This window comes from Adiantum capillus-veneris, chromosome 7 (genome assembly GCF_014529385.1).
Source record: "Adiantum capillus-veneris isolate H3 chromosome 7, ASM1452938v2, whole genome shotgun sequence".
Lineage (NCBI taxonomy): Eukaryota > Viridiplantae > Streptophyta > Polypodiopsida > Polypodiales > Pteridaceae > Adiantum > Adiantum capillus-veneris.
In genome coordinates this window covers 21715368-21727610 of record NC_140937.1, presented here as the reverse complement: position 1 = coordinate 21727610, position 12243 = coordinate 21715368, and the positions used below count along the sequence as shown (strand labels likewise).

The following is a 12243-nucleotide window of genomic DNA, read 5'->3' as shown; positions in this document are numbered from 1 at the left end:
CAGCACAAGCTTTGGCCTTACAAGGTGCTTTATCTCATGAAGTCCTTTTTAGGTGAGTTAAGGATAACTATTGGAATATTTTGCAAAGATTTCTCAAAATAAGTGTACAAGTAAAGAGGTGAAGATGCAAAATGGATGTTGTCAAGTAAAAACCAAACAAAGTTCACACTAATTTATTTGCTTTTGTTAATTTTTGACATTATGTGAAACCCTTTTTAACTTAGCAAAAACTATAATTGTAAGATGACAATATTATCACCATTTGTGCCATTTTTCATGAGTTGTCTGACTACTTAACTTACTTCTAGGAACTTGAAATGACATGATACAATGAGATGAACAAAACTTGAAAAATGAGCTAATGGTGGTTGTGCCTACAAAACTCTAAAAACAATGAGAAACTTGTCAATTGAAATGCTTTGAATTCACTGAATCACAACACACTTGGCTACCAAATGACAGATCTAGCCAGTCCTCGACTCCTAGACTCTACTAATTAAAAAAACTTTCTTTTGCCACTATATTGCTAAGTGAGAAATGGAATGGGTGATGGTTTTTGGACAACAAAAATATAGTCACAAGCTCACTTGATGATCATAGGATCATATCCCCAACAACGGTGTAATCTTTAACGGATCGCTGTGATGGGTATCTATAACAACTATCTAGAACTAACATAATTTAATGTCAATACTTAGAGAAACATCCTAGATAGGACACAAAGACACATTGGGTTGTCAAGAATAAGAAAGTTATTGTTGCTAGAAAGTGCACTCATGAGCAATCACAAATGAACACTAAAAATATATCAACAAGCAAAGGCTCAATCCTCATTCCTTCTAACTAATTGTTAGCGGGTCACCGCGACGGACGTCTGCAGCATAGCTTTCTGGCACTAACATAATGCCAATACTCACGGAAAGTGACTCGGATGGGGCACAAAGACTCTTTGAGATCTTCAATATCAAGAAGTGAACCTTAACAAGCAAACACACCAACTCAACAAGCAAACCAACACTCAATGATCAAGAAAATCTGCCTATGTCCTTTCTCACAACTCTAGGTCATCACGCCATTTCGGCACTCGAACGGACTCGAAATGCAACGAAACTTTAGGAGGAGGTCTAGGACACCTATGGGCACTATCCTAGCAAGTCTAGTTGCAATCCAACAAGGTACCAAAATCACGATCCATCATGAAAAAGGTCATGAAAACTGCAACAAATCATGCTAGAAACGTTGTCCTATGGTCTAAGAACACTCTCCTATAGTCAAAACGACTAAAAACAGTGATTTAAGCACTCAAATCTGCAGTTACAGCTCACAGACACGTAGTTGCGAACCTCAACAAAACTGACAATGCTTACACTTGAATTAAAGAGCGAAGGAAGAGGAACACAATGCAAGTTTTGGAAATGAAATCTGATTACCCATTCATTAGCTGCGATGATGACAAGTTTGGAGCATCTCGTAGCTTGAGCGTACGCTTTTTGAGCTCCAATCTTCTCTAAAGATAAGCCTCCCTTTCCTATTAAGGTTATTGACATTTATACCTAGGGCATTCTAAATGGCCAGTGGTGGCTAGTTCACATGGACCTTTACAAATATCATTACAGCATTACAACTCTAGGAATTGATCCATTACTCTGGAATCAGGATTTACACAGATATTAGTACACTAGCTCGGAAAACTAATAGAGTACAAATGTGGTGTCCGGCTACGTGTCCGACCTGTTGGATGCCAGTTTGATATGTCCTCAAACGTTCCCCCCTTCCTAATTCGTGTCGTCCCTTGACACGACCTTGTGCAATCTTGTCATAGGGTTGTCCTCAGCTTTGTCTTCAAGGTTGGATTTCAGCTTGGGAAGTGCTTTGTCATTGATTACACTCCCCCTTTCCTTGAGTGATGTATAAATGGCGTGAAGATTTCTTTTGATGTTTTTTGTCTTTGTCATTGACTTGTAATACTTCATTAGCTTTAGCACTAAGTAACTCCTTATGTTTTGATGTTGGGAGCTTTTGTGTTGAGGTTATCATTGGTTGTCCGTTTGTCGTTGTATGACATTATTCGTCTTTCCATTGATCGTTGATTCTTTGTCTTCAAGGTTGGTGTCTAGCTTTGGAAGAGATTTGTTGTTGATGACGCTCCCCCCTTCCTTGAGTGATGCATAGTTGTCATGTTGTTGATACATGATTTGAGCTTTGATTGTCGAGTCAAATTTTCTTCTTCTTGTGCATGCGCCTCTTCGTTGCCACTCTTGGCCGCCGGGAAGATGGATGTTGATGTGTCTGAGCTTGTAGAATTGAACCTCTTTGGGGCGTGGACTTTATGATGGATTTTCTTTCAAGGTCCACTGCAATTTGAGTTTTCCACAATAGGTAGCCAATGTTGAAGCGCTGTGTGAGCTACGTATGGTTGTTGTGGATAGCTCGTTTGCTGAATTTTTCATTGCTTGTTGTTGTAGGCCATTCTTTGACTTGCCACTATTTGATGGAGCTTTATTGTCAACCTTAAAGATAAAAGATGCTCTTGATAAGCATATGGAGACCTGCTGTGTTTGCTCCAAGTTGTTGTCGATTGATTTGGGTAGCTATTTCCTTATTGTTGATGTAGAAGGAATATATACAAGAAATTGATGATGAGGGTTTCTAGATTAGGGTCTTAAAACCTGGATGACCAAAGGGAAAAAACCCGGTGGAAAAAAAGTACCTTTAGTATATGCTCTTATTAGAGTTGAGCATTTGGACTTGAAGTACCTGTCATGCAAGGTGAGTGCATTGGAGATACAAAGGAAGAGTGCCTAATGCAAGTGCCAATTATGGGACACTCTATATGCTTATGAGAAGTTTTCAAACAAAAGCATGTAGTGTAAGAGATGGAGATGATGGGTGCTTCAAGGAACAAATGTAGCATATGTGACATCCAAGGACGTCTCAATAGCTTCCACATTTTCACAAAGGGTTTTCGATGTAGAAGCTTCTCACTCATACCTCACTGTGATGAGTGTGTGAGTGTCTTTTGGACTTCCTCCTTCACTTACCACTATACTACAATGACTTCGACTCTTATGCTCACCTGTACCAGCATGAGCGAACAATGTAATTATGCTCAACTCTTCCAGCTTGAGAAGTAACTAGAATAGCTAAGACGCTTAGACCGCAGAGAATATTACATGAAGGTTTGGGACGCCTCGCTCATTTAGTGGCTTAGCTGCCCGACTCTGACTTTTATGCCATGTATGTTTAATGGAAACTTGGACTTACCTGTTGAAGGCCAAAAACCCAATTCCATAAGTTTTGGATTTTTAGGTCTCTTCCATTGTGTTGGTCTTTGGATGCCACCATTTTGTCGAGTAGGTTGGCATATTTTGGCTCCTCTTGACTTTCTTGTCGTATATTGTCACTACTTTGTGAAACAAGTTCTTCAACTGCTATAGAGACTGATGGAGCTTTTGCTTTATCTTCCATGAGAAGAGATTGAATCTTTGTGTGGGTTGTTTGCGATTGGGTTTCCATAAGAGATTTTGGAACCCACCTTGTCGTTGGTCCTTGTGTGACCGTATTTTGCATTTGATTATTTTTTGCAATGACTTGATGGACACTAGGATTTGGTATCCAGACTTGATGATTCCCGTTGTAAAAGCCCTGATTTTGTAGTTGATGATGAGGTATCCATCTAGAGATTGTAGCAGCCTTGGTTGCAATTGGCTTCAGTTGGATGCTGGTTGTCTTTCTTTGCCTTTGGGTAGAAGCTTGTGTTGCATGATTTTTCTTGGTTGTTCCATACTGAGCTACAATTTTTGATAACCATATTTGTGTGTTACCTTCATAATATCCTTGTGCTTCGAGTAGCTTGACTGGAACGGCTGCTTCACCTATCTTTCTTGGGTAATTTGACTAGCAATTGACTTTGGTACCCAAACTTGTTGCATTGTTTGCTTCTTTGATATTCTCTTTTCATGCCTTTTGCTGTTGTCCTTTCTCCTGCTTGAATTGCTTGCCTAGTATTGATAGTGTGTCTCGTTCTTTGTAGAACTCGCTAGATGAGGTGGTAGGTCCAGGCTATTACTTGAGTCTTTTTGGCCCAAACATTAGCGTTTCCTTGGAAGTAGCCCTGAGCAGTGTTTGACTCGTTTGATACTACCTACCTTGTCACCTTTTGTTGTTGATGCTGAGCTTGTGTTTCATGTATCCAAATTGGGTCTTTGACTTCGATGTGCTCTTTGGATACCAATACTTGGTTGACATTCTTCGGCTTCTTCCTAATGCTTTGATGTGATGGAAACTTGGTTGATAGACTTTTTTTTTTGGTTTTCATTGCATTGTTGATGGTTTGGCTCTTGATGTAGAGGCTTCGTTGGAAGTTTGATGTAGGCTCGTTGAAGGTAAAGTCGTCTTGCGAGGTTGATATACTTCACTGTTTACCTTTGCGTTACCTTTTTCCGCGATAGTTGGCGATTTATTCTCCGCATGGATTTGAGAAGCTTCATAGAGTCTTACCGTTGTCATTGCTAAAGATTTTGTTTGTTGTCGAAAGAAGATGTTCCTCCAGCTTCCTGTCAAGACTAGACTCTCCTTGATGTGATGGGATTCAATTATGTGGAAAGTATCTTTGTACTCCCCAGTACTCAACTTGAGTACGGCTTTTGCCATACCAAAGCTAGGAATTACCGTTTCAGAACTTGTGTTCACTATCTCCTCTAGCTCTATGATTGGCGGCTTCCCCATCATTATCCACATATCATAAAACATTAGATTCTTTGTTGCTTTTGGATCTATCATAGCTGAACATGTGATTTTGAGTCCTATTTCTCCACATATGCTGAATTTGATCATCGTAGGAGACAATCGATCTTCGTTCTTATCCCTGTTCTTCTTTTGATCTTGCATTTGTTGAACATTTGACGTTGAACTTGGAAATTTTTCTCCTTCATCTGCTTTCATTTGCGCTTTTTCTATAGTCAACTTCTTTGAAACAGCTTCTGGCAATTCTTCAGGTATGTCAACGATGACATATTCTCGTTGTTGCTCTGCTTCCTTCATGTGCACTTTGGCATCATGCTCCAAGTCGTAGCCATCTATCTCACTTTTTATACTTTCATACTCACAAACTTCATTAGCTTCCTTCAACACCTTTATCGTAAATAAGGGAGTTATCTCGTAGCCATCTTCATCACAAAATTTGGTGTATGTCACCTCATTTATGCAGACATCAAGAGTCGCAAGTATTTGATCCCATCCAAAGGGTTCAAATAACTCCTCTGAAAAAGGCTCTGGTACATATGTCTCGCCTTGTGCTGACCTATCATGAATGCAATCGTCTTTTTTCAAACTACCACCCTTAGAAGCTCCACATGTCCAATATTGAGCTTTGTTATGCAACCAAGCAGGTATTTCTTCTTCTTGGTCAGTTGTGGAGTTTAATTCCTCCCCAGGGGTTTGTTCCACATCTTCATAACTATGGTCTGTGACACTGATCTTTGTGGTGACATCCTTGTGTCTTAGGTATATGTAGTCATAGCCCCAATCTTGTACCATTTTGAGCTGACGCATGAATGGTCTGCCCAATATGATATCAAAGTTGCTGCTCTTATCAAAATTCATTATGTCAAAGGTGTGCTCATACTCTATGCCATACGAGGATACAATGATTTGTTCTAATATTCCAATTGGTTTCTCCATGTATCCATCTGCTAATTGCAATTTCATCCGAGATTTGGTAAGAGCAGGCTTTCCCCATTTTTTCCATACTTCTTTGGTTGCAATGGTAATTCTTGCCCCACTATCTAATATAGCAACCGTATTTACTCCTTTGTACTCAAGTGGTAAGGTGGTGTTTCCTTCTTCGCCTTCACAGTAGTCACCCACCTTATTTACTGGTACTGGCTTTGTCTGTGGCTTCTTAGGCAAGGTGTCATCCATGTTTTTGTCTGCAAACTGGTCATGTGAAGGGATTTTCAAGCCTATCTTTTCCATGTTTTTGCCCATTTGGTCCCATATATGCGATCTAATTTTTAGCAACTCTGAGAGATAAAGTGTGCATTGTATAGGAGAAGACATCAATTCATGCAAGCTCTTGATATCCATCCTTTTTGTTGTGGCTTTCCATTGAGAAGGTACCATTTTAACCTCCGATATTGTTTCAAGTTCTCCTATGAAAGATAGCAAAGTCTTTAGAGAGCGTGGTTTACTCTCTTCAGATGCGATAGACCCGACATCCCCATATAAAGATCGTATATCTCTTGGGAAAAATTCGTGATCCATGTTTATCTCAGGGGTAGGTGCTGACTGTAAGGTAGCACTACCATCTTTTCGGTTTCTAATCGATTCCCATAAGGATTGTGGCCACGGTTCTTCTACCTTTGGAATAGGCATCACTGCTTGTGAGCCCACCCCATCTGTGGTATTGGCTACTTCCCTTGTATCTAAAGGTGCCTCAACTTCCGGCTCTTCCTGGTCTCTATTTACAATACCCTGGCTCTTCAATTCTTGGACTTTATCATAGATTAGCACGTGCATTTTTGGAGCATTCCGAACATGTGGTTCCTAAGAGCTTGGGCCTTTTGGATGAGCTCCTTACACATTTGAAACCTCTCTTTTTCATACCCTAGATGAGGATACGTCAGCCATCTATCCTCTTGGGTTTGGCTGGTCTTTAACCTAGAATCATAAGCTTTCAAGATTGCATCCAAGGGTTCAAAGACTTTGTCGACCAAGACTCAACCTCCCAAGTTAGTCTTTGACTCTTTAGGTCCCTTTGTGTTTTTGTTCCTTTCTTGCTCTTGTCTAAGCTGCTCTCTTTTTTGATTTAATCTAGTTTCCAAAGCAGCTTTCTCCTTCAACCTCTTCGCTTTCATTTTGTCTCGTTTGGCTTTCCATGATCTTCTTCCAAAAGCTCTCACCGATATGTTCTCAATTTCTATTTGAACAGGCAATGTGGCTTCTTCAACTGGTTTGTTTTTGGCAGCTTCTTGAGCTTGAGCTCGAGTCATCACGTTCAAAGGAATGGCGGGTTCTACCTCGGATTCGCTTGAAGAAGGCATCACGCCTACAAAATTCATTGTTGCTTTCCCGTTGTAGTGTGGATTCTTAGCACAATGCTGGCATAGATGGTCTATCCCACAACGTTCACAAAATACAAATAATTCGATTTGTGGACCCTTGTTTGGACAACTTTGTGCCCAATGATCACCTCCACATTCATAGCATGGACCTTCTTGTTTTATAGCTGGTGATCCAGTCAATGGTTGTTCTTGCTTTGTGAGGATGTTCTTTGAACCATACTCATGATTGGCTATGAACATGAGAGTATTAGCATCAGAGTACTGATTTCTCATGGGTTGTGGCACATACATTGGTTGAGCATAGTTGACTACTACTCTACCATCATTCAAAAGAGGTGGTCGTTTCCCTAGAACACATTGTGGCTTTGGCTGAGTGCTACACCATGGAGTGGGGTAATCCCCTCCACAAGTATTACATATCCTCAATTGAGGCAGTCATACATTAAAGTTTTGTTTGTAGCCTTGGTTTATTCTTCTAATTACCCCCTGGACCGCTTGATCAATGATTGGTTCCCAAGGAGTTTGAACACTCTCTTTGTTGTTGATTCTCTCTTCGGAGATGAAGCACTACTAGTCGCGTTGTCTGTATCTTCAGTCACCTCTCCATAGGCGTGACAATTTTCAACTAGATATAGAGCTTCTCTAGTGACTTGATCAAACGTCGTTCATCCTTTCAAATGTAGGTCCTTTTTGAGAGTTTCATTTTTTAAGCCCTCAATGAAGAGAACTGATAATCTCTCATCTTGCGGTAGCTCTCGTGTAGGACATCTCTCGATGTATTGTTTGAAGCAAAGATAATCTTTCTTCACTCTTTTGTTCTTTTTCTGTTTGAAAGAGTAGATTTGGGACACTGTGTTGTGTTTGATTCCCCTTTTCGAGAACTCCTCCGTGAATTCTTGCAAGAGTTGTGCTATGTTCGGTAAATCATCCCTATTCAATGGTTGGAACCAAGTCAAGGCTGCTCCTTCCAATGTTAACCCAAATCCCTCATATTGAGTATGAAAATCTGTGATTTGTTCAGCTCTCAAAACTTGTTTGAAGAGTGAGAGATGAGCATATGGATATCCTGACCCAGTGTACTTTGTCTTGAGACATTGAGCCACTCGGTATGGTCTTAATCGTTGTGGTTTAGTCACCAATCTAGCCAATTTTTGGTCTTTTAGAAAGATGTCTCTCGACCTCTCCTCTAGTCTTGGAAAAAATCATGGTGGAATCCTCTTTAATATGTCGTTTGGCATCGTTATTGACTGAAAGTAAGTAGAGATTGGAGTACCCTTGTATGTGTATTGTTCTAAGTCAATTGGATCAACAAGTTTGTACTCACGTCCATACTTATCTACCATCAAAGCTTGCACTTCGTGGGCATCTGTATAGTGAAGGCATAGAGGTTCTTATGGGTGGTCAACTCTCTAGCATAGGGCTCTACACACTCGTAGAAGATGTATGGATCTCTATTTGTGAATCTATATAAGCCATCATGAGCATAATCTGTAAGCACTCTCATGGATTCATTGGCTTTGATGAATCTCACGTTCGGTTTTGTTGATCAGAGGATGCATCTCCTCTATGTATTGTTTGAATCCCCATGTTGTTGGCATTGCGGCGTTTCTTGCGTTTTTCATGTCTCCGAGTGGAGTAGAGAACCCTGGTGGTATATTATTTGTCATGGTTAAGGCTCACTCAAAACTCTCAAGATAGTCCTTCACAATCTCACTTTGGCTTATTGCAACTTATCCCTTTTTGCTCTTGGTAAGATCTCTCAAAAGTAAGGAATTTGTGACTTTTTTGGTTTTTTGAAACCTGGTCTTGGGGTACCCTAAAACTTTGGATTTAGAAAACCTAGGAAAATTTGCTATTGATCGCAAGCTTTCTTCCTAGCTATACCTGACTCAATTTGGAGTTGTCTATCAAAAGTTAGAGCACTTTTGGTAAACTGCACTTGAAACAACACTCAAAACAGTCTCACGACCAAAACACAGGAACTTTGGCTTGTATCTTGGCCTCCCAAAGGTATTTTTAGGTCAAAAATGGGATTTGGGATGTTCTCAAGTATGTCTACAAGATCACCAAGTTAGATAACCCCACCATGTTGAGAGGTACATGGATCGCGATCTATGTTCCCTGTCAAGTTTTTTTTCCCAAATTTTGCATGTGTGTAGACAAGGTTATATTGTGGCGTCCCCTCACGCGAGCCCTTCTAACAGACTAACAGAATGTAACAGTTCATCTCTTGGTATGTACCTGGCACTTGGAATATTAAGGGCGGCACTCTCGTGTAAGAGGCAGGCTCATTTGGTGTATTCTCTCTTCTGTAACAGCACATTACATTGGTGGAGTTGACAGGCAGCCCCTTCATTTTCTTGCTTCTCTCACAACGCCATGAGCAGGCCCACATCTCCACGTGATACACCCTTTTCTCCTCAGTACATGGATGCTGCTATGCATCCTGAATACTCCTCTGAGCCCACCTTGTCTAACATGGATCACATGTTTGCTGCCCTCTCTAATATTCTACTGCAGATTAACCACACGAATCAATCTCTGGTAGGGTTCCTCTCTAATCAACACTCGGCTAGCAATCGCTCAGACCCCAAGGTTCGACCGAAACCCTTTTCAGGTCTCCCGTCAGAAGACATCCTCACCTGGTTATATCATTTCACTAATGTTGCAGATTACCACAATTGGGAAGACACACGGAGGGCAAAAGAGGTACGCACATTACTTGAAGGGGTGGCAGCTACATGGTATGTACAGCAATCTGACCAGGTGAAGCATGATTGGCCACTCCTCCGACAGCTTCCCGTTCAAAGCTTTGCCCAACATAACCTTACACAATCGGCGTTGCAGCAGTTACATGCACTGCGACAACAGCAAGGTGAACCTGTGGCACAATTTGCGGTCAAGCTAAATCAACTCCTCTTGCGTGCTGATGCATCCATGTCGGAGGACATGAAACTCTACTTCCTCTGGCCAAGGCTTCAGCATGATATTGCCTGTCGGGTACGAGATCAAGGCCCCAAATCTTTCCATGACGCCATTCAAATAGCCCAGCGCATAGAAAGCTCCAATGTCATGGAATCTAGTTCTGCACCATTACTACCGACTCCCCTTCATGTCCGGATTCCCCAAGAACACCCAACACCCATGGAAATTGACATCCAGAATACCCAGTTCAATTCTAGAAGGAATCTACCTGACAGGGATTCTCAGGGACGGCCAAGATGTTTCTTCTGCAATGCATATGGCCATATTCGAAGGCACTGTAGGCGACGTCAGTCTCAAAACCAGGTGCAAAATGTTCAGGTGGAGATGGCCACTTCAGCAGAACTTTCCGCCCTTCCGAAAAACATTTAAGCGGATGGAGTGAGGAAGGGGCCCATCCGCAATACCAAGCAATACAAACTTCCCAACGAATGGTATGTTCCACTCTAGTAAACATAGGAAACACATCACAAGAGGCACTCTTAGACTCTGGCAGTACCATTTCTTCCATTAGTGAACACTTAGTAACCCTGTTAGATCTTCCAATTCGTCCCACTTCCCCCATTTCTGTCTTGTTTGGTGACAACAATACACTATATCACTCAGAGAAGCTAGCCACTTGCACCTTCAACATAGGACACCACACTCTACAGCATGAGTTCTATATCCTACCTAGGCAACTATTTCCTCTCTCTTGGTTGTGACTGGTTTGTCAAAACCAAAGCCCACTTAGACTTTGAAACCCACCATTTGAGTTTTCCTCAGTCTCTGCCCATTCCCTTCCTTTACTCAGCTGAAGGACCTAACTTCGTACACACACAAGCCATTGTCCAAGACATCACACAACGTACTAGAGACATACACACACTTCTTGCATCTATTCCTTCTCTTTTTCACAAAGGGTCCAAACAAAACACAATTAACCTTCCAATCACTCACTCAATTCGTACTGGCTCTTCGTCTCCAATCAAAATGGCGATGCGACGGCGCTCACCAAAGGAGATTGCAGCTCTTAACAATGCAGTAGCTGATATGCTCGCCCGAGGTGTCATCCGCCCTTCATGTAGCTATTGGGCAGCTGAACCCCATCTCGTGAGGAAAGATGATGGGTCTCTTCGCTTTTGTGTGGATTACCGTCCTCTCAACAGGGTCACTCAGCATGATGTTTTTCCACTTCCTCGCCTTGATGATCTACTTGACCAATTAGGGAAATCTCGCTACTTCACCTCATTGGATCTGGCCTCTGGATATTGGCAAATTCCTCTTAATCCGAAGGATGCCCATAAAACTGCTTTCAGGACACCCAACGGTCTATATGAATTCACCAGGATGCCATTTGGCCTCTCAGATTCTCCAAGCACTTTTCAACGGACAACCAATTTCATTTTTCAGGATCTTATTCAACAACAAGTAGTGGTGGTATATCTTGACGACATTCTGATCCACACCCCGACTTGAGAACACCACCTGCAGGTCCTCAGAGAAGTTCTTCAAAGACTACACAGGTATAATCTGCAACTTCAACTAAAAAAATGCAGGTGGGAATCAACAAAGCTGAAGTTTTTAGGCTTCATCATTTCGGCCGATGGTCTCCAAATGGATCCAGCCAAAGTCATTGCAGTCCAGCAATTTCCTACACCAGCAAATAAGAAATCCCTGCAGAGCTTCTTGGGAATGGCCACATTTTCTCTCAGGTTCATCCCTAACTTAGCCAAGCTCACACACCCACTCCGATCACTTTTGAAGAAAAATACCCCTTTTCTTTGGTCCCCTGCCTGCCAAGCGAGCTTCAATAATCTCAAAACAGTCATTCAAAACTCCGCTCTTCTAGCCCATCCTAACTTTGATAAACCATTCCTTCTCCAAACTGATGCTTCTAATACTGGTTTGGGGGCTGCGCTTCTCCAACAAAATGACCATGGTCATTGGCAACCCATTTCATTTATTAGCCGCGCCCTGACCCTTACATAGCAAAATTACTCCACTACAGAGAAAGAGCTGCTCGCGATTGTATGGGCCTTCTCTAAATTTCACCCCTACTTACATGGTACCTCAGTCACTGTCGAAACTGATCATCAGCCAATTATTTCTCTGCTTAAGAAAACCCATCCGCCTGGCCGGCTTCTTCGCTGGGCACTCTTTTTACAGTCATATTCTTTCACCATTAGCTATCGTCGTGGCTCTCATAATCTCATAG

The 12243-nt window shown here is 41.7% G+C and overlaps 1 protein-coding gene across 1 annotated transcript; it reads left to right on the top strand.

The window, feature by feature from the left end:
• The first annotated feature begins 9443 nt into the window (after positions 1 to 9443).
• On the top strand, positions 9444 to 10418 carry LOC147453536 (uncharacterized). The gene has a single exon (XM_086516929.1). The coding sequence runs from the start codon at positions 9444 to 9446 to the stop codon at positions 10416 to 10418; it is 975 nt and encodes a 324-aa protein (XP_086373055.1).
• The last annotated feature ends 1825 nt before the right edge of the window (positions 10419 to 12243 follow it).